Genomic DNA, 24,881 nt, shown 5'->3' on the forward strand with positions numbered 1-24,881 from the left:
TCCTCCTAGCTGAGTGTCGATGTGTCCTTGAGCAAGACACCTAACCCTGACTGTTTTCTCCCGACGAGCTGGCTGTCGCCTTGCATGGTTGACTCCGCCGTCGGTGGGTGAATGTGTGCGTGAATGGTGAGTGTGAGGCAATATTGTAAAGCGCTTTGAGTGGCCAATGGTTAGAAAAGGGCTATATAAATGCAGTCCATTTACATTTAACAACAGTCTGAGAATTGCATGTGTGGAAAAATCGTAGCAGTGAATAATATATAGATTTAGCACAATTAAAATAGCTTTCTCCTTATCCTTTAGAAGTTACGTTTACAACCTTTAAGGTTAGGACTTAAATGTCATACCTGTCATACATTGAACATTTAATTAATGTTAAATATACTTCTAAAGTAATGAAAATTGTTGGGCTCACTGCACTCAAGTGTGTCCAAGGACTACACTTCCCACGTGACACTGCAACTTTGCACATGCCATCACACCAAGACTACTGGTGCATACTGTTAGCTGCTCGTGTAATAAAGTAGTACACCAGCGATAAATGAGAATGAATGCATCAATTAATCATGCTTTCGGAAATGTCAGAAGAAAGATGTTGTACTACAATCTTTGCGTTTAGAACACAGCTCCTAAAAAGTGTGATTTATGAGACAATGGTGTTTTCTTTGTATCATCAACGAAGCAAATTCCAATTATCATCATTCATTATCCAAGCACTGATAGATTGTTGTTTGCCTATTTTAGTTTTTTGTCTTTAGTTAAACAGAGGAGTGTGTCATAACTCCACGCATGTATTAACTTCAGCTAGCAGCTACACAACAACAAATAACTAAGTAATAACGCTTAATAAAGCTTAATTACCCAGCTGTCATTTGACAAAGGGTGACACAAAACAAAGATAAGGATGCTTGGGCAGTTAGCTCGGCCAACTAAGGGCACCAAGGACTTTAAAGAGCACCTATTATGCTTTTTCGACTTTTATGACCTATAAACGTTGTTGTCATGATTTATAGTCATGTTTAACCATACTAAAGTGTCAAATAATGACGTTCATGCATTTAGACGTATTCCCTGCTGACCGTCTGGGGTGGCTGTGCAAAGCGCTAAACACTAGGGACGCCGGTCGAGATTCACTTGTTTAAATTTCCGGGATTTATCTACGTAGAACAATCCGGATTTTCCATGTATGGTAATGCTGCAACCTGTTTTTCCGAAAGGTAAACAATCACAACGGTGTGGGGTTGGCAGGAGGGGGGCGAGGGGGTGGAGAAGGACGAAGCCGAGTGTTGACAGAGAATGCTGAAAGCGCCCAGATGAGAAGAAGAGTTTCCCGAAAATCTACATAGTTTTTTGTGCTGTTATTCATGTCAGGTTGCTCTATAGGAGTCATTAATAAGAAATTAAGACCAGAAAAGTAGCATAATAGGAGATCTTTAAGAACACCAGAGAAGCTAGGTATACAATGGTTGTGGCCATTGCATTTGTTGTCGCCGTTTCACAGCAATGTTACCGTGGATGGGCATTCCCGCGCTTCACTCGCGGAGCATACCAATCTCAGAGGAGGTGTGAAAAGGAGGTGTGTCAGAGGAGGCATATGAACCGCGCACCAGGGGCCGCGGTCAGCTCACTATGTTTGGTCTGCACCGGCTACGACGCTAACACCACCAAGGACACCAAAAGACGATCACTCACCGAACTCGTCACAGATGCTCTCGTTCTGCAGCAGCACGGGGTGCTCGAAGGTGTCCCGGCAGTAGAGGACTCTGGTGTCGCCCCCCAGGGCGGCGATCCCGCCAAGCGCCAGCACGGTGTGGTCCACCAGCAGCCCGGAGGAGGAGGGCTGGTCCCGGAGCCGGGCCAGGACCGAGCGGTAGCGGCAGTACTGGGGGTAGCTGAGGACCAGGACCTTGCTCCCATCCTCCTCTTGGCCTGGGGAGAGCGAGAGAGAGGGGGGAGGGAACAAATTAACACCAGCGGAAACCGTTTGGCACGTCTGAGGCTCAAATCCCTACAACCATTTACAAATATGTGGTCACACATTAGCAGAAGTAAAGCAAATAAAGTGTTGGTTTTTATTTAGCACTAACTTCCAACACTCTCACCAACATTTTAATTGGATTGACTGCGTTTGTAAGCTGTTTGGTTCCAACATCCGTTTTTCGGTTGTCATCGTAACTAGGGAGCCAAATATATACTGTAGCGAGAGGAAAAGGCTTTTGTGTTTGCACCGTCTCCTGACTCACACCCCTGAGGCAAACAAGATCCTTCGACGCCCAAACGATCTGGGTTTATTCTGGGTTTATTTGTATTTATTGTTTTACATCCGATATCACAATTGTCTCTAAAGGTAACACCCATCTCTAAGGGGGACGGCGAATCATTCACACCTCTTTGATCCCCCACAGAGACCCTGCTCTCCGCCAAGCAGAGTCAGGTAAAGGCTCGGCAGAGTTGAAAGGACAGCATCTGAGACCGCCGTTCCATTTCCAATAAAGCTTTAGGAGACATTTAGATTCACTCTCACATCCTCCCAATTCTCAGCACCAGCACGGGCTAACAGAATTGGATAGAATGGAGCCGTTAATGCCCACTTAGTAGATAATAGCACTGCATGCTCGGGGAGTGAAAGCTATGCATTGCCTTTAAAAGGAAAAGGGGGTTAGAGATGAAATGTCAAGAAAAGTCTAAGATCTCACAACTTAGTGGGACACGCTTTAACAAGCAGTTCGAGGTGAGGTAAGGAATCCTGTGTGTGGGTGTGTTTGTGTGTGTGTGTGTGTGTGTGTGTGTGTGTGTGTGTGTGTGTGTGTGTGTGTGTGTGTGTGTGTGTGTGTGTGTGTGTGTGTGTGTGTGTGTGTGTGTGTGTGTGTGTGTTATGTGTGTGTGTGTGTGTGTGTGTTATGTGTATGTTCGCGTGTGTGTGCGTGGTGTGAGATGGTATCCAAAGCCCAGGGATTATGCAAAGAATTCTGACCTTGTTGAAATAAACCTTATAATCCAACAATATTGTGAACTAGAAAATGCATTTCCTGCAGAAAATGCGGTGAGTGCTGTAGTACAAAGTGAGGTTGAAAATATTTTTTAATAAAGCCACATAGATTAAGACATTAAAGAAACGTTAAATGGCTTAAATCAAGTTAAGGGATTTGAACAAAAGTCTAAATGGAATAAACAATGTAAACATGCAAACCATTTAAGAAATGTAAATGTTTGGAAACAAATACTGTCACAGTTGACTGAAAAGCGCAAAGCATTGCTAAAAATGCAGAAATGTAAAGTGAATTGAACTGAAGAATCTGAAAGGTCAAATGTATTGCCCTGCCCTGCTGGTGCGCGTGATTAAAAGTAGTTCAATAGAGTTGGGAAAAAACACCCAATCTGGCAACACTGCCTGAACATCCTTCAAAACTAGCCCAATATGGCGGGAAAAAACGCCCAATCTGGCAACACTGCTGAACGTCATCACGCTCCAGCCTGAACGTAAATCAATGAGACCAAAGCCGGTATGAAACTAAAACTGTGATTCTGAATAAAGTTTAAATGATATCGATATTCCGTTTAGATATTATTGTAGATGCAAGTGTGTAGATTTGTTAAATGGTTTGAACGAAGATAACAATTGAACTAGTTACGTCTTAAACAGTTGAAGACTCCGCCGTCCACCCATTGACTCCCATGTTATAAAGGTTGTATTTTAAAAGCAGAATATATTAAAAATTCCAAGCTATTCTGAACATTTTAAAATTTGAATGGAGTCTCTAGGTGAAATATTTAGGAAGGAGATAGGTCCCAAAGTGTGTAGAGAAAATAATAAAGAAAGAAAGAAAGAATAAAACTTAGGAAGAACACTAGTTGAACGCTGCATGCAGCACTCACCTAATTAAAAATTGCAGATTATGCGTTATATTACATGACAACAATCCTACATCTGTCAATGCTGTTTAAAGAAATCCGCAAATAGCTTAGCATGATGAAAAATACGATGGCTAATAAAGACATGAAATCCGCCATCATTTCTGATTCAACACAACGTGATCATATTTATGACAACATTTGTGATACGATATAAAACATCCCATAAATACTGGAATAGAGTTGTGGCTGATGAACACAAAACATCCTCTGATATTTGCATTGGAATGGTAGGAATGTAGGAAGTAATCCCCTCACTACATGCTTAGTTAGTTTTAAAGGTCAGTCTAATTGGGTGCTGGGAGGCCGCATCTTGAAACCATCAAGAATGCTCCTGCTTCGTGTGGAATCTGCTCACGGTAACTTGTGATGGGGAGAGGGACACTCACTCCAGTCTGATCCAATGTATCCACGTAACCAGGTCAAAGCACTGCTGAGCACAGGCAAACAATGCGTGCAGACCGCTGCAGCACAGAGGAAGAAGGATATGTTCCATTGTTTCAGTGTCTACTATTTCTCTATTGTTCTGACTCAAGAACTCATGTCACAAGTCAATTAAAGAACGGAGGGTTTGAGAATAAATGAATGAATTGTAGGATATATTGTTTGTTAATGCAACATTGAAGGCAATGTTGCATTAACAAACTGTGTTAATGCAACATTGTATTAAAAATATACAATGAAAAAAAAGTGCTGATTTTATTCTTTATTATTATGAACTAAATGAGACGCAGGCATATGTCATCGAGGTCATGCCTTTGCGTACAATTAAAATGTGCCAGGACTCTGAGCCAGGTAAGTGACCCTTAATAGCCGGCTAGCTATGGATGTATTCAGTGCTAAGTAAAGTCATTAGGTCCACTACTATGCCACTTTAAAAGAGAATGATATGGCGTTCAAGTTTAGATACATCATTAAGTGCACACACTCACACCAAGACACACACAAACACGTTTGGCTGAACATTCTTCAAAGAATGCGGCAGTTGACGCATGCAATCACAGCTCAGAGACAACAGGGGGCTTTTTTCAAAATGTCAAGAATTGTAATAATTGTATCGTAAGTCATAGCCCAACCTGCTCTCTATCTCCCTCTCCCTCTCTCTCTTTCTCTCTACCTCTCTCTCGTCCTTCACAGAGTTTCTCTTGGTTAGGCTGTAGGTAGAGCCAGCGCCTGAAGGGCATTAATAACTGTTCTGAATCTGTGCATTGTACATGTGTATGTGTGTGTGTCCCATAGCCAACTGCAAGTACAGCCTGTGAAGTGTATATATACGAGGATGTGTGTGTTGTGTGTGTGTGTGTGTGTGTGCGTGCGTGCGTGCGTGCGTGCGTGCGTGCGTGCGTGCGTGCGTGCGTGCGTGCGTGCGTGCGTGCGTGCGTGCGTGCGTGCGTGCGTGCGTGTGTGTTTTATGGCAGCAGGCTAATGTGTGTGACAGTGAGTCGGCAGCTCTGGGACCCAGTCACCTTGGTGGATGTTTCTCTGCGTGTGAGGCTCTGTTTGTGATATAACGTCCTCAATGGAGCTTTTTTCTGCGTGTCATGTACACGCACACAGCGAGTTATGCTGGCTTTAAAAGGGAACATACTGGCTATAGCTTTGACCTTTCCAAAATAAGAGCGATTCTACCTTTGCATAAGTATTCCTCTCTTCCTCTCTGTTTCCGACATGTCTTCCATTCCATGCATTTCTTGCATATCCTCCCCCCGGCCCCCCTTCTTTCCATTTTCTTCTTGTTTTCTGCTTATTCATATGACCTCACTCTCTCCCCCTTCCTCTCTCTCTCTCCCCCCCTCCCTCTCGCTCTCTCTTTCTCGCTCTCTCCCTCTCCGTGTGTGTCTCTTTCTCTCTCCCCCTCTCTCTCTCCCACTCTCTCTCTCTGATGTTCTCCCTTGCACATCCCCTCAGGGGGACAGCGGTACACACAGTGAGTTGATCAAACAGCTGTGGTAGTGGCAGATTATTTTGGAGGGCCGTGTGTTGTAAAAGCTGCTGACCTCATAAACTACAACGTTGTCAGGGGTCATAAACCCCTTACTGGACAGCTGAGGTTAGTACCATTGAGGCCATTGCTGGAAACACAATGAAGTTCAGACACTAAATAATAATAATACGAGAAAAGGGAAGGCTGTCCGGAGAAAGCAGTAGCAGTTAACATCCGATGCAGCAGATTCCTACACATCTATAATACCCATAATATTCTGCATCAATTCTCTCGCCTTCTTTTTTTAGTTTTAGCCTGGTTATTCTCCGGGTTGTATTTTTTACATCATCTGTAATATCTTATATATAAAGTCCAGGCAGACTTATATTATCTGTGTCTCACCATTGTCCAATCAATACCTTGACAGCAGGGGAAAAGGAGGCACAATGCGATGATAGCAAAACAGAGAAGCCCGCTGCTGCTGAGCTGACCTGCTTACACTGCATTTCACAACACAATGCCGCACTGCTTTCTTTTCTGCCTGCTTTTTTTTTTTACTTGTCTCCTCACAGTTAAACCAAAATAAGACCATTATTCGGAACAATTCTCTGGCGGTGGGCTTGAAGACACATGAAGCCCACAAATGCTGAACTCGTTCTGTTGCCAGCATTGTGTACAGTAGTGAGCTTGGCGGTCACGAGGAAAACAAGTTAAACATCTAATGTAATATTGAGATCATAGTCACATACATTCATGCCATTCTTCTGTGGAGGAACAGGGCGAGGCATCACCAGAGCAGAGGGGCCAGGAAGAAATGTCAGTTTGGAATAGAACACGTTAATCTCCCCATGTTTTCACAACAGGAACAACACCAGGAAGAAGAGTTTAATGACCATATTACGGATACAGAGGTGGGTCGTGCCCAGACACAAGTTCCACTCCTAGTGCAGATCAGGCATACTATTAATTACACACACACACACACACACACACACACACACACACACACACACACACGCACACACGCACGCACGCACGCACGCACACACGCACAGCACGCACGCACGCACGCACACACACACACACACACACACACACACACACACACACACACACACACACACACACACACACACACACACACACACACACAAAAGCAAGAGGGTTTAGTGTAATTATACATGTTGAACATTTGACTATGTGGTATGTGTTTATCTACAGTCTATTACATAAATCTCACAATATGCCGCATGCTGAAACATATTCATTATGACTTTTGTTTACATTGCAAGTGGCTGCTCAAAATGAAGAAGATAAGATATATTATTGAGAGTTAGTTTCTAGAACAGGTGAAAGGCTGAATGATAATTGAGGTGTTTGTTCAGCAAATGTGTGTCAACTCCACTGTATTCTTCAAGTACGCTTCTAAATATCCACGCTGAAGATATAATAGAGCGAGGCTCTGGTGGAAAACAACCAAAGACAACTGCATTCATTTATATTCACTGTATCTCTCCCTTCAAACAGAGCTTAGAAACAATCATTAGGCCATGAACTCTGACCACAGATCTCAGGCGCTGACTGTTTCACTGTTTCACAGAATAGCAGCGAAAAACCAGAGGGAGAGCTGGTCTCTGTCGCCCGCTGTCATTCTAAATCACTGGCTGGGCTGAAATGTGCTGTTGTCAACGTTTCCACATTATCTGCCTGGATGCCGAATGCTACAACTTCCCCCTAGCTGCTTCTCTAGGGCTGGCAGAAAATGGTGAAGTATGTAACCCACAGCCAATAATGTCGAATTCATATTGTTTCCTTTTTTCCCTCCCTCTCGTTTTTCCTTTCTTTGTTTTATTTATTTATATAGTTATATTTTTGAATAAAAGAGAGAGCTAGAGAGAGACAGACAGAGAGGGAGAGAGAGAGAGAGAGAGAGAGAGAGAGAGAGAGAGAGAGAGAGAGAGAGAGAGAGAGAGAGAGAGAGAGAGAGAGAGAGAGAGAGAGAGAGAGAGGTAGTTAGGGTATATGTTGGAAAAGAGGAGGAAAAGAGGAGAAGGCAGGAATAGAGTTGTGTGTTTGTGGTGTGTGTGTGTGTGTGTGTGTGTGTGTGTGTGTGTGTGTGTGTGTGTGTGTGTGTGTGTGTGTGTGTGTGTGTGTGTGTGTGTGTGTGTGTGTGTGTGTGTGTGTGTGTGTGAGTGTGTGTGTGTGTGTGCGATAAAGAGAGAGAGTGAGAAAGAAAGGAAAAGACGGCAGTTTGATATTCTCTCTCCATCCTCAAGGCTCCTGTGCTCTGTATTGATCTGAGAGAGGTTGCCCTGTTTTCATTTAGACTCTCTCTCATAACATATAACACATATCCCATCCATCTCTCTCTCCCTCCCCTCTCTCTCCCTGGGTTGGCACTAGGACACAGGACACCGTCTGAGACGCCGGCTACATAAGAAGCAGCAGGCATACGATTTGATGAGGATATTGGTTTCATGTTATTGAAAGCTGACCTAATATAAACACAAACAGCATCTGTCAATGACACTGAATGTAAATGAGGCGTGGGACGGGGGATTGGGGGAGCAGAGAGAGCCCAAGGCGTCTGCAAGTGAGAACAAACCACTTGACGATGGGTGATTCATGGTTTAATCGTGCTGTGGATGTCTATGACGGGATAAAACAAAATTAAAGCAAAAAATGAAAGGCAGCATTTTCCCAATTCGAAAGTTGTGTGTGTGTGTGTTTAACCCATAAAGAAACATTGAAATGAATCACTCAAAAGATAAATAAAGCAGGAGAAAAGCGCTTGTGTGTTGTGTCACTACTGGGGCTGTGTGAGCGTGTTCTGTTCAAAGGGAGCCCGTGGTTTAAACCCTATTCACATTCATCCGACAGAACCCCGCAACATAACACGCTGTGTCTGCAAATGAGTCCAACGACAGCAGCCAGCAGTCAGTCACCAACACTACATCACTCACGGCCATGGACTCGTCTTTCCTCTGCCCATAATATCAACCACTAGGCCGTGCGCATGCACGCCCCCGGGCCGTGCACGCACCTATACAAGAGCGCTGCAGAGATATCAGGGCTTTGACGTACACAAAGCATGTCCTGTGTGTTGCAAACGCTTTAAGAGTGTATGCGGAATGGGGGGGAGGGGGGAATCATATTCCCACAAAAGGGCACAAGAACCCAGAGGAAATGTTCTATTGGAACTATACAGACAGAGAGAGGAAGAGGGAGAGAGAAGGGAGGGAGGGAAGGAGAGAGAGAGAGCAATGCATGTTGGCTCCTGTTCTTAATTATGGTCAAGCAGCAAAGTGCCTCCTTCATTTCAGTTGGGGTGGGGCAGCAGGCTTTTAAAGAAGAAGAAAAAAAATATTGCTTACTATAATTTTTCGTCTCATTTAATCGAGTATGCAGCACACGGAAATTGAGGACACACAGCTATGAAAACCGAAAAAAAATCAGGACTGAATAATATTGCACGGGGCTGCGCTGGCGTGAACATATATTGTACGGATTGGGGAATAACAAGTCGGTACATTCATAGGCAAAATGCAACTCGACTTTCCTTTAAATTCCATCTGCCATATTTCTGCGGTTGTCGAGGTCGTAAACATGAAAGCACAACAGCATATTTCCACCAGCGCACGCCCATATCCAATGGTTTAGTTATTTCACAGCACAGCAGCGCTGATGGCAGAGGAGAAGGAACAGAGACGAATAGAGGAAGGAGAAGGAGAAGGAGAAGAAGGAGAAGAGAAAACACAAGCACTTTCCTGCGGTTGATTTATGTGATTCTATTACATTAAACATTCTTTGCCCCAAGCAGCCTGCGCTCCCTAGCAACCGTCTCCAGCGGGCCTAATGCATCTGGCACAGGGCCAGAGTCAGCTGCCTGCTTTATTGATTGCCAGATTGAAAACTTTGCATTTAACAGCTCCTGTTAAACATAACCAAATGATTCAAAAGCCCAAATTGGTTCCCTTTACTATATGACACACTGCAACAATAGCAACAAACAACCTTTAAGAGGCTCGTTATAAAACAGCTATCGGAGCGCCCCCCCCGGGGCCTAGCACGGTCTCGTTCGATATTAAGATATTGTTTGTGCTGTGTGGGGAATTTGGCGCCGTTTTTTTTGCATCGCAGAGCTGAAATATGATTACCTCGGGGTCATAGGCGGGCAGCTAGAGCCAATACAGTCGGGCCTGTAACTAAAGATGAGCAACACACTGGTTTGTTGAAAGCAGCGCTGACAATCAACATGCTGTTCTCCCATTGCGTTGTGACAGATTCGCTTTCTGCTCCAGAGCTAGGCATTGACTAATGGCCAACTGCTGGTGTGTGTGTTTTTGAAGGGCAGTGAATCTGCTCTCTGTGAAGTCAAGCAGAGCGGAGCTACAGAAGAAAAACGCAGGGGAAAAAAATGAAAAGAACCAAACTGCTCTGGCAGCGACTGAAAGGAACACAAACATCACACGGTTTAAATATTACATCCAGTTCATGTTCCCCACCTTATTTTTTTGTTTTTCTTTCTTCTCGTTTTTTAAACTTTCAACAACAAGCCCTCCGCTTACTATATACTAACCAAGGCTAAATTAATTTCACACACAGGTGAGGATGAAACGTCTGATAGGACGGACACTTTCATCAGACACAGATCCCAGAGCGACACGATAAGGCCCAGCTGGGACACTAGGAGGGGGACACTAGGAGCCGGGACGACTGGGAGCTTGGACCACTGGGACACTAGGAGCTTGGACACTAGGAGCTGGGACCACTGGGACACTAGGACCTGGGACCACTGGGAGCTGGGACAGCAGCACTTGTCACACCCAGAGATATATTCAGATCCGGAGACCCAGAGAGATCCAGTGAAAGAAACCGAGGGGAAGGAACAAGGAAGCAGGACAAACAGGAAAGTTGTCCAGCTTGTACTTTATTCAATTGGTTTCCTTAGCTGGTCGTAAGGCAGGCAACAGTTGTTGTGTTTGTGCAAACATAAGCTCCTCCTCCATCAGAATAAAACGAATGACGCATTGCCCTTAAATGTATCTTTAATGGAACAGCCAGTTCCAATTTGAACAAATTCCACAAGAAGGTTGGGGGGAAAGGAGAGGGAGGGGGAAAAAAACATCTTATCAGGAGATTGGGAATTGGGTCAGGCGAAAGAATGACATGTCATTCCAGATCAAAGTTGCCGTGTGTGTTTCCTCAAAGCCCCAGGCCCCATTATCAACCCAGAGTGGTTTCTGAGGGCGTGGGCCGCCAGCCCAAAGAGGAAACATGATTTAATATGTTTTTAAGGAAAAGAATGGAGCAGGAAAAAAAACGAAGAAGGAGGAGGGGGGAGGAGGAAAGAGAAATACTATAGGGAAGTCAAGAAGGAGGGCTATTAAGGACGTGTGTGTTTCCCATTGGTAAAACTGTAAGGGGGATGGAGTGGGTGGGGTGGGGGGTGCCTGTCATTCAGCAGGACTCTATTGTGAATTCCTGTCCTTATATAAGAGCCTCTCTTTCTCATTCTCTCTCTCTCTCTCTCTCTTTCTCATTCTCTCTCTCTCTCTCTCTCTTTCTCATTCTCTCTCTCTCTCTCTCTCTCTCTCTCCCTCTGTATCTCTGCCTCTATCAGGGGATCTGTTCAGAAGAGCAGGAAAAGGCTTTAAATAAACAGTCGGCCGAGGTAAGCCGACTGGAACCCCTTTCAATAATTACATCCAACACAATACCCAATTTACATGGGATTTATTTAGCTGGGGGGACGCGACAATGTGGCAGTGGAGAAAGCAGTGACACTCGCAGCATATGATAGTGGCTGGAGCCTGAGTGCTCTCCAAGGAGGGGAGGCTTTATGCCGCGGCTTAGAGGACGCGCCTACAGACAGAAATATGTCATTAAAAACCCGCTGCCATCTGTTCACATTTTGAGCTATTGTGATGTCATTGGACATAATGCTCGCCAACAGACAGACAGACAGACAGACAGACAGACAGACAGACAGACAGACAGACAGACAGACAGACAGACAGTCAGACAGACAAAAGGAAGTGGAGGCTTCTGGGATGAATGGAGAGCAGTGGAAGTGGTGGTGATGCCCGTTGTGTGAGAGGCACGTCCAAATATAATAATAACAGAAGAGAAAAACACTGTTGCCTTTACAAGCTGGAACGATCTGCTTTAGTAATTATTTAACTCCTCTCGCTCTTGAGAAATCCCTGGTGAAGCCGTGAGCTCTGCCATGTAATTAAATATGCTAAAATAATGGAGGGCCAATGTTCCTTTATTAGCATCCGCAAACCAACATTACATTAATATCGCATTAGCATAAAACACGTATGAAACACAAATCAGGCCAATTCAGAGTATGTTTAGCAGCCTTCATCTCACACACTGTATACGACACCACTATACTTATAGACAGAGAGCAAGACACATAGATGTATATCAATAAATATATAGATTTACATATCGATGTACACAGAGACAAGAACACATCCTCATACACACATACTGACCACGTGCTCTCCGCATCAAACGTGTCGTTGACAAAGCGTTTGGTGATCCCCCCCCCCACGCCGTCTCCTATCCTCTCCCTGTCCCCCACCCCTGCTCTCTATCTGAATACTGTCCTTCCACAAGGTGAATGCATCAACCCCCCCACCCCCCCAGATGAGGGGCCGAGAGGAAAGTCGAGGGGAATATCAAGATTGGGTCGAGTGCCTCGCGCCAGACGCTCCTGGACTCCTCTGGCCGGCGGGTAACGAGGAAACGGAGTGACAGGTTGGCATGGAGGACGGAGCAGTACATCAAATGATCTATTGTTACATGCCAAGACGCTGCCTCCAACTGCCGTGCCACTCAATGAATCAAAGTCACCCCAAAAAAAAATCAGGACTGAGCATAATGCTGGATCTTTTCTTGGGAAAGCGTGTTAGTTCACATCCCATTTTATTGTTTTGCCTTTCCCCTTGTTTGAGCTGAAGTTGTCATTATGAGGACTCGTAATTACAAGCGGCCAAGCAGGTATGCTAGCCAAGATTGTGCACAAACGCATAAACGCATGCACGCATACACACACAAACACACACGTACACACACACACACACACACACACACGTACACACACACACACACACACACACTACACACACACACACACACACACACACACACACACACACACACACACACACACACACACACACACACACACACACACACACACACATACACACACACAAACGTTGCTTCCACAAAGCTGTGGAATCTATCAAAGCCCTATTGCAATTACCTTTCACTGCGGGGGAAAGGCATTACCTCTGCTGTTTCTAAAGGCTAAAAGCTGATCTGCTATTCTATTTATTCCAGCTCATAGCTCATATAGCCGATGAGATATTCCAGCCGACGCTTGTGCTAATATTTGAGCTTACTTGAAGCCAATATGGAAGAGCTGATCTGCATTATTCGTTGGCAGTGATTTTCTTGTTATTTTATGTCACTGCACTGATTTAAATAGGGAATGGATTATTTTGTTCCAAACAAAGGCAATGTTGAAACACAACAAAAGGTTGTTCCAGGTAATCGTTGATTTGATTCGACAGTTTCACAAAACCTCCGGCTACCGTCGAACAATGCCATTCCTATTAGCGTCAACGATTAAATGCAATATTGTGTTGTCACTAAGAACTACCTCATGAGGTTGCAACACACTAGCAGGAAAAACATCGTGCCTATTCTTGTCATACAGCAATGGATGAGCTATTTCGAAATTAAAACAAACACAAAAAGACTCTGCAAGGAAACAAGAATAAAAACCCTCTGGTGGGTTTGATGACGTCACATAAATATCCCACAGGTTGTCAAAGGACCAGCCTCGGAGTCAAGCTGAGATTTTCTCCCCAGATTTATTAATGACTTTGTTTGTTCTGCTCTTTACTGGGGCATGTGATAACACAACGCTCACTTTTACCTCGAGGGCACAACATAAGATAGTATTATTATGTTCTTAACAGCGGCCGGGTTCGGCTGAATTAAAAAGTGGGCTGATATCAGGGGTGTTGATCTGCCCAAAACAGTGAGGAGCCCGAGGTAAAGACAGCTTTACGCGCGTTCATAAAGCAGATGGGCCGCTGCCGCTGATGAAATATGCAGGGTTATTAAACATACAATCTGTGTGATTCAGCATCAATGCCTGCCGAGCCCGTGCTCCGACACCCCCTCAGTCTCCCTGGATCCTCTCTCTGCATCGTTCTCTATGGCTGCGTTTCATTGACACATCGCAGATACACACGCCACGTTTAAGAGATAAACAATTAGCGGCTCGGATGAGATGCCAACTGAATGAAATACAAATATAATCATGAATAGTCCAAATAAATAAATAACATGATGTTAAGTTTACTTTAATCATCTAGATAAACACACACACACATACATACATACATACATACATACATACATACATACATACATACATACATACATACATACTGTACATACATACATACATACATACATACATACATACATACGTACGTACGTACATACAAACATGCATACATACATACATACATACATACATACATACATACATACATACATACATACATACATACATACATACTGTACATACATACATACATACATACATACATACATACATACATACATACATACATACATACAAACGCATGTACGTACAGACACACACACACACCTATGCTGTCAATTCTGCAAGCTTTTAAGATTTACAAAATAATAATTTGATCCTCCCTGTTTTGACAAGGAGAGATAGAGATCCTTTGAAAGGCTGGTGGTTAGGTAACACTTAGCAGTGACTCACAACCTCTATGGCAGACAATTAGTTTATTGAAAGACAGATCAGGTGTTGTAAAAGTAATACGTTTCACAGAGGTCTTTGCTAATCGATTAATTGAAAATGCCACTATTCATTTAGAATTCATAGTCGATAACGGCAGGCACACAAAAAGATTTGGATAAAGTAAAAGCAGAAAAAACATTCCGATATCTGTTTTTAAGGTTGGTTGCAGAGGTCACATCAATAGTAGTTGTTCCAGGCATGACTAATGGAGAGCAGAGAGAGAGCTGTTGTTTTAGACCCAGCTAATGGAGTGACATAGCTCCTCATTTCCTCTGAGGCACTTCTCATTGTTTAACCATCCACCAGTTTCCATACCACTCAAACCCTCCCACATGCACACACAAAACACAACAACGCACACAGAATGTATCATTCCAGAAATAAAGGGACACAAATTATTAATGAACGTAGCTATCTGAAGAAGTTTTATTGGATTACAATGCGGCGGTTTCAGGGGAAGGAAATCTGCATCGGTATGCTTCTCTCTCTCAATATGCAAATAACACCTCTCCCTGTTTCATCCTCTCTCTCTATAACACTCTCTCTTGCTTCTCCCTATAAAAAAACACAACATGCACTTTCTCTCTTTATACCTTTCTTTTTTCCTCCCTTGTATCTGACACCCGGGATCTCTCTCTCTCCTCTCCCTCTCCCTCCCTCCCTCCCTCCCTCCCTCCCTCCCTCCCTCCCTCTCTCTCCTCTCTCTCTCTCTCTCTCTCTCTCTCTCTCTCTCTCTCTCTCTCTCTCTCTCTCTCTCTCTCTCTCTCTATTTTCCCCCCTCCATTCAAATTCGAGGCATGCTCCAACATCTAATAGATTTGTCCGCCCCGCGACACAATTTACTGCTTACAGATTTAGAATTCTCTGGCTCCTGGCCAGTCCCCGGTTGTAAGGGGAATTAATGATATGAGCAGATCAGTGAGGAAAAACAACTTGTGATTCTCTCTCTTTCGCTCTCTTACTCTGTCTTTCTATCTCTTTCTCTCTAAAGGACTGAACATAATGAAGAAAATATTAGACAAATACACAAGCATTGATAAAGAGAGAGAGATAGAAAAAGAGAGAGAAAAAAGAGAGAGTGAGAAAGAGAGAGAGAGAGAGAGAGAGAGAGAGAGAGAGAGAGAGAGAGAGAGAGAGAGAGAGAGAGAGAGAGAGAGAGAGAGAGAGAGAGAGAGAGAGAGAGAGAGAGAGAGAAGAAAGAGAGGCACATAATCAATACACACACTCCATTAAATTACTTCAAAATAGATTCAGAACAGTTTCCAGAATTAGTTGAATAGAAAACACAGACTGGCAGGCGAATATGTCCTGGAAGGGAGTGTTTGTGTGTGTGTGTGTGTATGTGTGTGTGTGTGTGTGTGTGTGTGTGTGTGTGTGTGTGTGTGTGTGTGTGTGTGTGTGTGTGTGTGTGTGTGTGTGTGTGTGTGTGTGTGTGTGTGTGTGTGTGTGTGTGTGTGTGTGTGGAAGGGGGGGGTGGGGGTGGTGGATGACATACATAATACAATCTGCCATATACTGGAATTGAGTAGAGCCCTTTGTGTTTTACCAACAGGAGTGGTTCAGTTGTCTTCCAGAGTCGCTGCATTATTCCCGTCACACTACTGCATTTACTCTAATGTTCCTTTCCAGGAGGGAAAGAGAAGGAACACATGAACCTTTGTAGTTTGATGATAGGGACCAGGAATATAAACAAAAAACAAATTGTGTTGCTGTATTGTCACAGACTCCGAGCAGAGTCTATGCAGACCGCATCTATGTGCTTCCTTATCACCTACATAAACACTTCACAACCCTCGGAATGGGGACAAAATGTGTGTGTGTGTGTGTGTGTGTGTGTGTGTGTGTGTGTGTGTGTGTGTGTGTGTCTGTGTGTCTGTGTGTGTGTGTGTGTGTGTGTGTGTGTGTGTGTGTGTGTGTGTGTGTGTGTGTGTGTGTGTGTGTGTGGACATATATTTGTGTCTTTGTGTGTGTGTATATGTGTGTGTGCGTGTGTGTGTGTGTTTGCTTGTTTGTTGCCCTCGGGATCAGTCCTTGCAACACAACACTTTCCCACTCACTGGATGGAGCACAGCAGGGTAATAACAAGCCTTAGCCCCAGTACATGGCGGGAAAATAAAGCCCAACAATGAGGATCTCCAAGTGCAACTGGCAATTGCATGCCACGGCTAGCAGTAGCTAACTATAGTATTGTACTCTTATATTATACATGAGAAAGATTCAATGTCAATCTGCTCATAACAATAATGACCTGTATTCCTTTAGACATGTTTCCGGTCCTGATGTTGTTATTGTGATATTTGTATGGTGTTTAGTTCTTCTATCTGTCGGGGTGCGTCCCAGAGGGTCCGATGATTGATCCCTCAGCACACCAGGAATGGAGGCGGGAGATGATGGTGGAAGACAGCCGGCCGGGCGCATCCTCTCTGTACTCTGAAGAGAGGAGTCACCAGCTATGACCTTGTGTAATATTCCCCCCACCCCCCACCTCCTCCTCCTCCCCCAAGTCAAGGATCTGCTCACTGGCTTGAAGAAGACAGAAAACCTATTGACTGTTTGGTGAGCCCAGAACTATCCTGTTGGCGTGTGTGTTTGTATGTGTTGGTATAAAGGGTTTATGTGTGTGTTTGTGTGTGTGTGTGTGTGTGTGTGTGTGTGTGTGTGTGTGTGTGTGTGTGTGTGTGTGTGTGTGTGTGTGTGTGTGTGTGTGTGTGTGTGTGTGTGTGTGTGTGTGTGTGTGTGTGTGTGTGTGCATATGTGCGGGTGTATGTGTTAAATATTCCACTGCTCTGTCTCTCTGCACATAAAGCAACAAAATGTACCTGCTGATACAGCCACCTCATACCCGGCCACAGAGAACACAACCAAAACCAATTTGGTTTGTCAAAGAGGAAAAGGGAAGAGAAGAGAGGGAGGAGAAAGCGGGCCAGTCCCCATGGGCGAGATAAATAGGGACAGAGTGTAAACTTCGCAAGCAAGTCATCTCTCATTGGATCACAGTCCCAAAATAAGGACTGGTCCCAATAAAAAGATACATTGAATGAGGATTAATGAAATCTGCACAGAGCATAATGTATCAAACTGCACCACGCACACACACACCCACACATGAACAAACACACACAAACCCGAAGACACGCACACACACACACACACGCACACTCACACACAACCAACGACTGAAAGTTTGCATTTCTGCTGACTTGATCGAGTAATATTGTTTTCAAGCCCATCACTTGCTAGGTCGTTGCATTGCTTTTTTCCCAAACACAGCACATGAATTATGACACCAGTCTTCTCTAGAGCCTCACACAGAATTCATCGTGGTACATACCGCAGCACAACAGCCAAGGTCACCTGTTTCTGAAATTAATTACTCAACGCTGTGTGCAGGAGTGGCTTTTTATATCCAGAGCAGAGATGGGCTGTTTCAGATTAGTTGCCAAACTATGACTCTTGTGCAATGCAGATCCAGAACAATACCTCCATGTGGTCCTGCTTTTCAAGACAAATTAGTTTTTTTGCAGAATCTTTCATGCGCTAACTGGAAGACAAATGAAATACACATTGCACTTAATACACCCTGGCTGAATGCCAGGAACACGTTAAGACGTACGGTCAATAATGAATTATTACAAAAAGTCCCCCTCCATAACAATGGCAAGCTTTATTGCGTTTGAGCTCACAATGGCCCTATTTTGTGAGGACTTGAGTATAACTGCAGTATCCTGTTATGGGGAACAATCCTATTCAGCCTGGGAGTAACAATCAGCATATACATCATTTGGTTAATATCGCCAGGAAAAACACTTTTCAGGGGCAGAAAATGCATGAAAGAAACACAAAGCTGTATCCTTTCCGCATAATGACTAAATAGGTTATGGACGGCATTATGTGGTTCTACAGAACACTTCATGTTCTTTCCATTTAGGTCTGTGCCATCTCAATTGGAATACACCTCTAAAATGGGCAGCAGCATTGCAGTGGCATATTTCATATGTCTATGCAAACCCCTCCTTAGAGATGCATGCATGTCCTTGACGAATAAGTGACATTATTCCATTCCATTCCATTTTCCCCTCTCTCTTTCCCTCCCCCTCTCTCCCTCTCCCTCTCCCTCTCCCTCTCCCTCTCCCTCGCTCTCTCTCTCTCTCTCTCTCTCTCTCTCTCTCTCTCTCTCTCTCTCTCTCTCTCTCTCTCTCTCTCTCTCTCTCTCTCTCTCTCTCTCTCTCCTCACTCGCTCTCCATCTCTACTGCTGTCTACTGCTTCCCTTTCAGTAACTTTCTAAGATCATTAAAATGTGCCATGCAACAATAAGGTAGCGATTGAATGAACAAAGACTATGTCGTTTGCAGTCTCTGCAATCGCGCGGCATTGTCTTTGTCTGTGAGTGTGCGTGCGCGTACGTGCGTTGTGTCAGGGCACGTACGTGCACGTGTGCGTGTGTGCGTGCGAGCTTGCAGGGTATGTGTTTGTGCTTTTTGGTGGCCTGCCAAAGCCATAGCTGGTTGAGCTGAGGCAGCAGATTCTTCAGTATAGTGTCCCATCATAGTGACAAGTGCATTTAGATCCAAGCTGATGGAGTCATTAACGGCAGCAGCACTCATTAGCGACACAAACATTTGTACACAACCATGCACGTGTGTGCGTGTGTGTGTGCGCAGACCAACACACACACACACACACACACACACACACACACACACACACACACACACACACACACACACACACACACACACAAACACACACATTCCCAGGCCAAAGGCCCATTATATACACTAACAAACCTCGTAAAAAAAAAGCATAATTTAACAGTCGATAAAATGCAAAACAAAGGAAATCTATCAACTGCTTACTATGCAGCATATTTATAGGTGGCCACAGTATGAAACATAATATCCTTCAGGAGTCCGGCTGACACACCTGCTTATGCGGGCAAGCAATCTCTGACACAAACACACACACAGGCACGCATGCACACACACACACATACGAACTCAGGCACACGCATGCTGCACAATCAAACACTATTGATTCCTAGAGTACTCAGAACGACAAAGCATCCATTATTGATTGCCCTGTCCTCTTGGTGTATGAGATTCTAACAACGCCCTGACTGTATTCAAGGTCAAGGCAGCATTCAGAGGGAGAAACAAGCAGGAAAATCCAAGGGGCAAAACAACACGAGAGTCATCAATACATTGTGTCTTTTGTTGTTGCTACCGTGAGCAGGTTTTAAGACGTTTTCAGCATTGTTTGTTTTTTTAATCATTTTATTTAAATGTTACCCGTCAATATCGTTCATTAATAATAAATATATCTTTACATTATTGCCCTGCTCCCTAACAGCATGCATTGCAGATGTATTTTTGCCATTGCTGCATGCTCAGCTATATCAACCCATAAGAACTATAGGCAAATGCTATTGCATCAAAGCCAACTGAAAGCATGGTAAATCACCAGGGAAAACAGCGATAAAAGAACATTATGTCCTTTCTCCGTCTGTAAATAGAGTTTCCTCCTCTGATGAGTCATCGTCATGAGAAACATCCAGCTGTATGTTGGCCCAGGATCCCTGGCTACTAGCAGCGAGTGTGCAAGCCCCTGAACGCTGCCAGAAACAAACACCTCCCTGACACCTAATGACACTGTGGCACATGATGGATACACACCGGACGACCCAGGGAGAACCACGCAGCACAAACACAATAACAATCACTCAATAACAATCCCCCCTCCCCCCCCCCCCTCGAGATTTACATCTAATTTACGACTTTAACATAGTGATATAAATTCTTTGTGGGACAAAGGTTCACTGGTTTTCGACTTTGTTATGACTCGATTATTTAAATGCAGCGAGCAAATTGCCAGCTGAAATATTCGCTGGCTGCTGTGTCTTCATGTCACACACTCGGATTACACAGTTGTGACATTGTGTAAATGGTAATGGGCTTGCAAAAACCACGCCGCCACAGACCTCTATCCTCGCTTCAATTAGCAGCAGCATTTCCAGTTTGCTATAATGGGAAGAGTTCCAACCGCCAGTTAAAGACTCGGTAATGGACGCGATGTGTTTGATCAATCGGCGGGAAGGGGTGTAAAAAGAGATTTTGAGCGTCAGGCGAAGGGAATTACAGCACGCATTCAGCGGGATTAAAAAAAACAGCTTAAGGTTAGAGGCCCTATATTTGTCTTCATAACAATCTAATGGTGCACTTCAGAGCCTTAACCCATTTTAACCCAATATCTTCTACACGATTTGATATTCTTAATAGTACCGTTTTTTTGGTCAAGCAAAACAAGCCAGCCCAACAGGAGGTGACCCCCCTGGTCCCTGACACGCCCCCCGACCCCCACCCCCGGGTGTCCGGGCCTCTCACCGAGCTGCGCCCTCTCCCGCTGGATGTCCCTGAAGCTGAGGCCGCTGGTCAGGGTGCTCTCCCGGTAGCGGTGCAGGGCCTCCCGCTGCCCGTTGCGCCCCAGCTCCCTCAGCGCCGCCGCCTTGAGGGGCTGGGCGTGCTGTCCACGGACCCATCCCGCCGCGTCCGGGACCGTCCACTTCACCAGGTCGTCCAGGCGCACAATCACCTTCTCCGACACGGCGATGACCTCGTGCTGCAAGGAGAGAGGACGTTAGGACGGCATGCACAACAGAGCGACGCAGGGGGGTGAGCGAGAGGTGAGGAATCATCACTTTCATTGCATCATCGAATACAAATTCAATTCAATTCAATTCTATCCCTGAATCCTTAGCTCATACTTAACATTCTGAATGGACAACATCAATTCAAATCAAAATACGAACAGATCAATGTTCTTCTCCCCACATAATTGAAGAGTTCGCTGACTGAGAACTGAATTGCTTTTGCTTTGGCACGGCTGTACCTTTGTATTTGTATTTTAGTTAAGGAGATCGCATGGAAGTCAAGACTGAGATGAAAACTATCACAGGGAACAAGTAAACGCTGTCATACTCAATAACAGTGTCCCTCTCCCCCTCCCTTCTCACCACGAGCATAAACAAATCAAGGCCAGGGAGAAGGAGTTTTACAATAGGAAACAGGGAGGAGTGAATGACATCGGACGGAAATGGAATTGAAATGAGAACCAGTTGTGGAAACCAGGAAGAGAACAAGATCTGTCAATTTGTCAACGGAATGTAATACGTGGCCTGAGAGTAGCCATGGAGTAGCCACTCACTGTTCAATGAGGAAATACATTTCTCTGGAGGGATTCAATAGATATAGATTATACGCGTATACCAGCACTTAGGCTGGACTCAGTTAATCAATGGCATGGCAGTTAAATAGATGCAACACAGCACATTTACACATATATATATAATGACAGCACAAATATTGCGCCCATATTCTTAAGATTCTTAAGTATATAGTACAACATTTTAAAACTTGTTAGCACAGGAAGCAGTTAGAAAGCAAATAGTTTCTTCATGGGGCCTACTTTACTTAAACTCTCCTCTTCTTAACATCTCCCCTGGCTGATTGAACACTTTAAAGCTTGACCTGAACAGGAAAAAGAAAAAAAAGCCTGATTTGGAGAACTGCAGGGCCAATTTGGTAAGGGACAAAGTAGAGTTGTTTTTCCTTTTTTAAATGTGTTTTCATTTGAAGAGCTAATAGCTGAATTGCTTGTTACAGGCGGAGTGGAATGGTTCAGAGGCAGAGGGATACTATTACGGAACCAGGGGGAAATCTGGAGGACAGATGTGAGGACAGTGTGGTGTGTGTGTGTGTGTGTGTGTGTGTGTGTGTGTGTGTGTGTGTGTGTGTGTGTGTGTGTGTGTGTGTGTGTGTGTGTGTGTGTGTGTGTTTGTGTGTGTGTGTGTGTGTGTGTGTGTGTGTGTGTGTGTGTGTGTGTGTGTGTGTGTGTGTGTGTGTGTGTGTTTGTATGTGTGTGTGTATGTGAGTGTTTGTGTTTTTGAGAGAGAGGGAGAAACGCAGAAACTCATATAAAAGACAGAGCCATTTACCTTGGCAGTGCACCGTTTAACAAGTATCTGTCTGACTGAACAATCTCTCTTCCCCCTCAAAGAGACTGAAATACACTCACACACGCACCCACACGCACATACACATACAAACATATATATATGCCTCTGTTTGCATTTCTACTACTTTTGCTTCATGTCTCTTATTTCTCTCTGACTCAAAAGATATATATTTATGCGTTCATATATTTTGAGTCAGAGAGAAATAAGAGAAATATATATGTATATATATATTTATATATATATATATATATATATATATATATATATATATATATATAATATATATTATACGTTTATCAATATTCATATGCATATATACAAAGAACCATGTATATAAAATATATATATACACACAATATCTATAAACACTTACACCCTATATGCTCAAAGAACCAACTTGAATGCAAAACCAAAAGCAGCAACTCTCCCGTTCCTTTCCTGTGTTTTCTGTGTGCACTGTCTATAAATTTAGCCAAATTCAATTCACTCATCATCAGAACTGCGGGCATATCAAATCCCAGCCCGCTTGCAAACGGGTGCTCTCTTATAAAGCAGAAGCCTGTGAGGGATGGCTTGATATAGCAGTGCCTCCCTCGCTAAGTAGAAACATCAAACATGGTTTCTCGCTCTTTTTATAATGAGCTGTCTTCTGCTGTCAAGTGGTGGCGGGTGGTTGTAACTGGCTTTCCATGCGCCGGAGAAACTCACTACTGTTTCTTACTTGAGGAAGACGAATATAAAAAAATGAGGACATTTGAATAATGTAGAGCAACAGTAAATAGCATTCACCCCGCGGCCAAAATCCACAATGTATCTCCTCTGAAATAAGAGACTTTGATGCAATCTGCTGGCATCCCAGAGATAAACACGGCCAGCGTTCCTCTGTGGAATATTACACTCTAGTCCAATATAATAACAAATGGTAAATTTGATAACTGCATGACTGCATGTCCAAAGGGCTTTAATTGCATACCAGAGCATTTCCCAGAGACACTGATAACCTTTAAAGAGGGTATTTCTGAAACAACCACTGCCCTCTCATATCAATCACTTGAATCTAACAGCGGCATGTGTGTTTGTGTGTGTGTGTGTGTGTGTGTGTGTGTGTGTGTGTGTGTGTGTGTGTGTGTGTGTGTGTGTGTGTGTGTGTGTGTGTGTGTGTGTGTGTGTGTGTGTGATCCTGTTTAGGAAATGGTTACTCGTGCAACACACACACACACACACACACACACACACACACACACACACACACACACACACACACACACACACACACACACACACACACACGACTACACAGACACAACAGGTGAGAGCAATTGAGCAGCTGTCAACACAGTGCAGAATATAATCAGTCTATGAACGGCAGCCACCATCTAAAAACAGGCCATATCCATTAGCCCTGCCCAACAGTGTTTACTGTGATTGCACCAGCTCACTGACACTTGCTGAAGGGTGAATGGGACTCATCCTAAATAGAATATAGCTATAGATCTATCCGACTGATGAGATAGAGAGAGAGATAGATAGATAGAGGGAGACGGACAGACCTATGTCTCATCACGTCTCGTAAAGAGTCTCAGAAGATACGCGGTGTGGCATTGAGTGCATTATGTTGTTAATTATATTTGGGAGGATTACGCAACACAACCCTCTATGAATACAAATGAGAGAATGAGTTTAACCACCGCCCACTCTCTGGGCTTTGCACACGCTTTAACTGTGATAACCCCATTTTTTCCTTTTTATTGCTGATTTAAAAAAACTACAAAAGCATTCATATTCCTCACCACGGAAATGAAAACAAGCAAGTATGAGAGTGAGGGGGGGGGGGGGGGGACGACATAAAAAAGCAGAGAGCATAATGATCCAACCACACTTGGCAGGGGGTTGCTGATCGTAATAAAAAAAAGAACCAACCACAAAGTAGAATCTTTCACTCTACAAGATGTGCTGGGGACAAGACGGGAAACAGGGTTGTTTCTTCAGAGCAGCCACACTGCGCCGCGGCTCTGCGTTAGCATGCTGATGGTTGAGCTTGCTGGGTGAGCGCTGCCAGCCAGCAGGCTTCTGGGTAATATGGGTCACTGAGGGGGACTCCACAGCCCACAGCCCAGGGAGAGGTGACACTTCCATATCCAGCACATTAAAAGCGCTGTGG

General features: G+C 44.2%; 1 protein-coding gene across 1 annotated transcript in view; it reads right to left on the reverse strand.

Annotated features, from left to right (window-relative positions):
- arid5b (AT-rich interaction domain 5B) overlaps positions 1 to 24,881 on the reverse strand; it is a 73,495-nt gene that overhangs the window by 40,326 nt on the left and 8,288 nt on the right. Inside the window, exons 3-4 of the mRNA XM_030379254.1 lie at positions 21,090 to 21,324; positions 1,693 to 1,929 (exon numbers count right to left, since the gene is read on the reverse strand). Of these exons, the coding sequence (XP_030235114.1) occupies positions 1,693 to 1,929; positions 21,090 to 21,324 (472 nt within the window). The remainder of the gene's footprint in view (positions 1 to 1,692; positions 1,930 to 21,089; positions 21,325 to 24,881) is intronic.

Source organism: Gadus morhua, chromosome 15 (assembly GCF_902167405.1).
Source record: "Gadus morhua chromosome 15, gadMor3.0, whole genome shotgun sequence".
NCBI lineage: Eukaryota > Metazoa > Chordata > Actinopteri > Gadiformes > Gadidae > Gadus > Gadus morhua.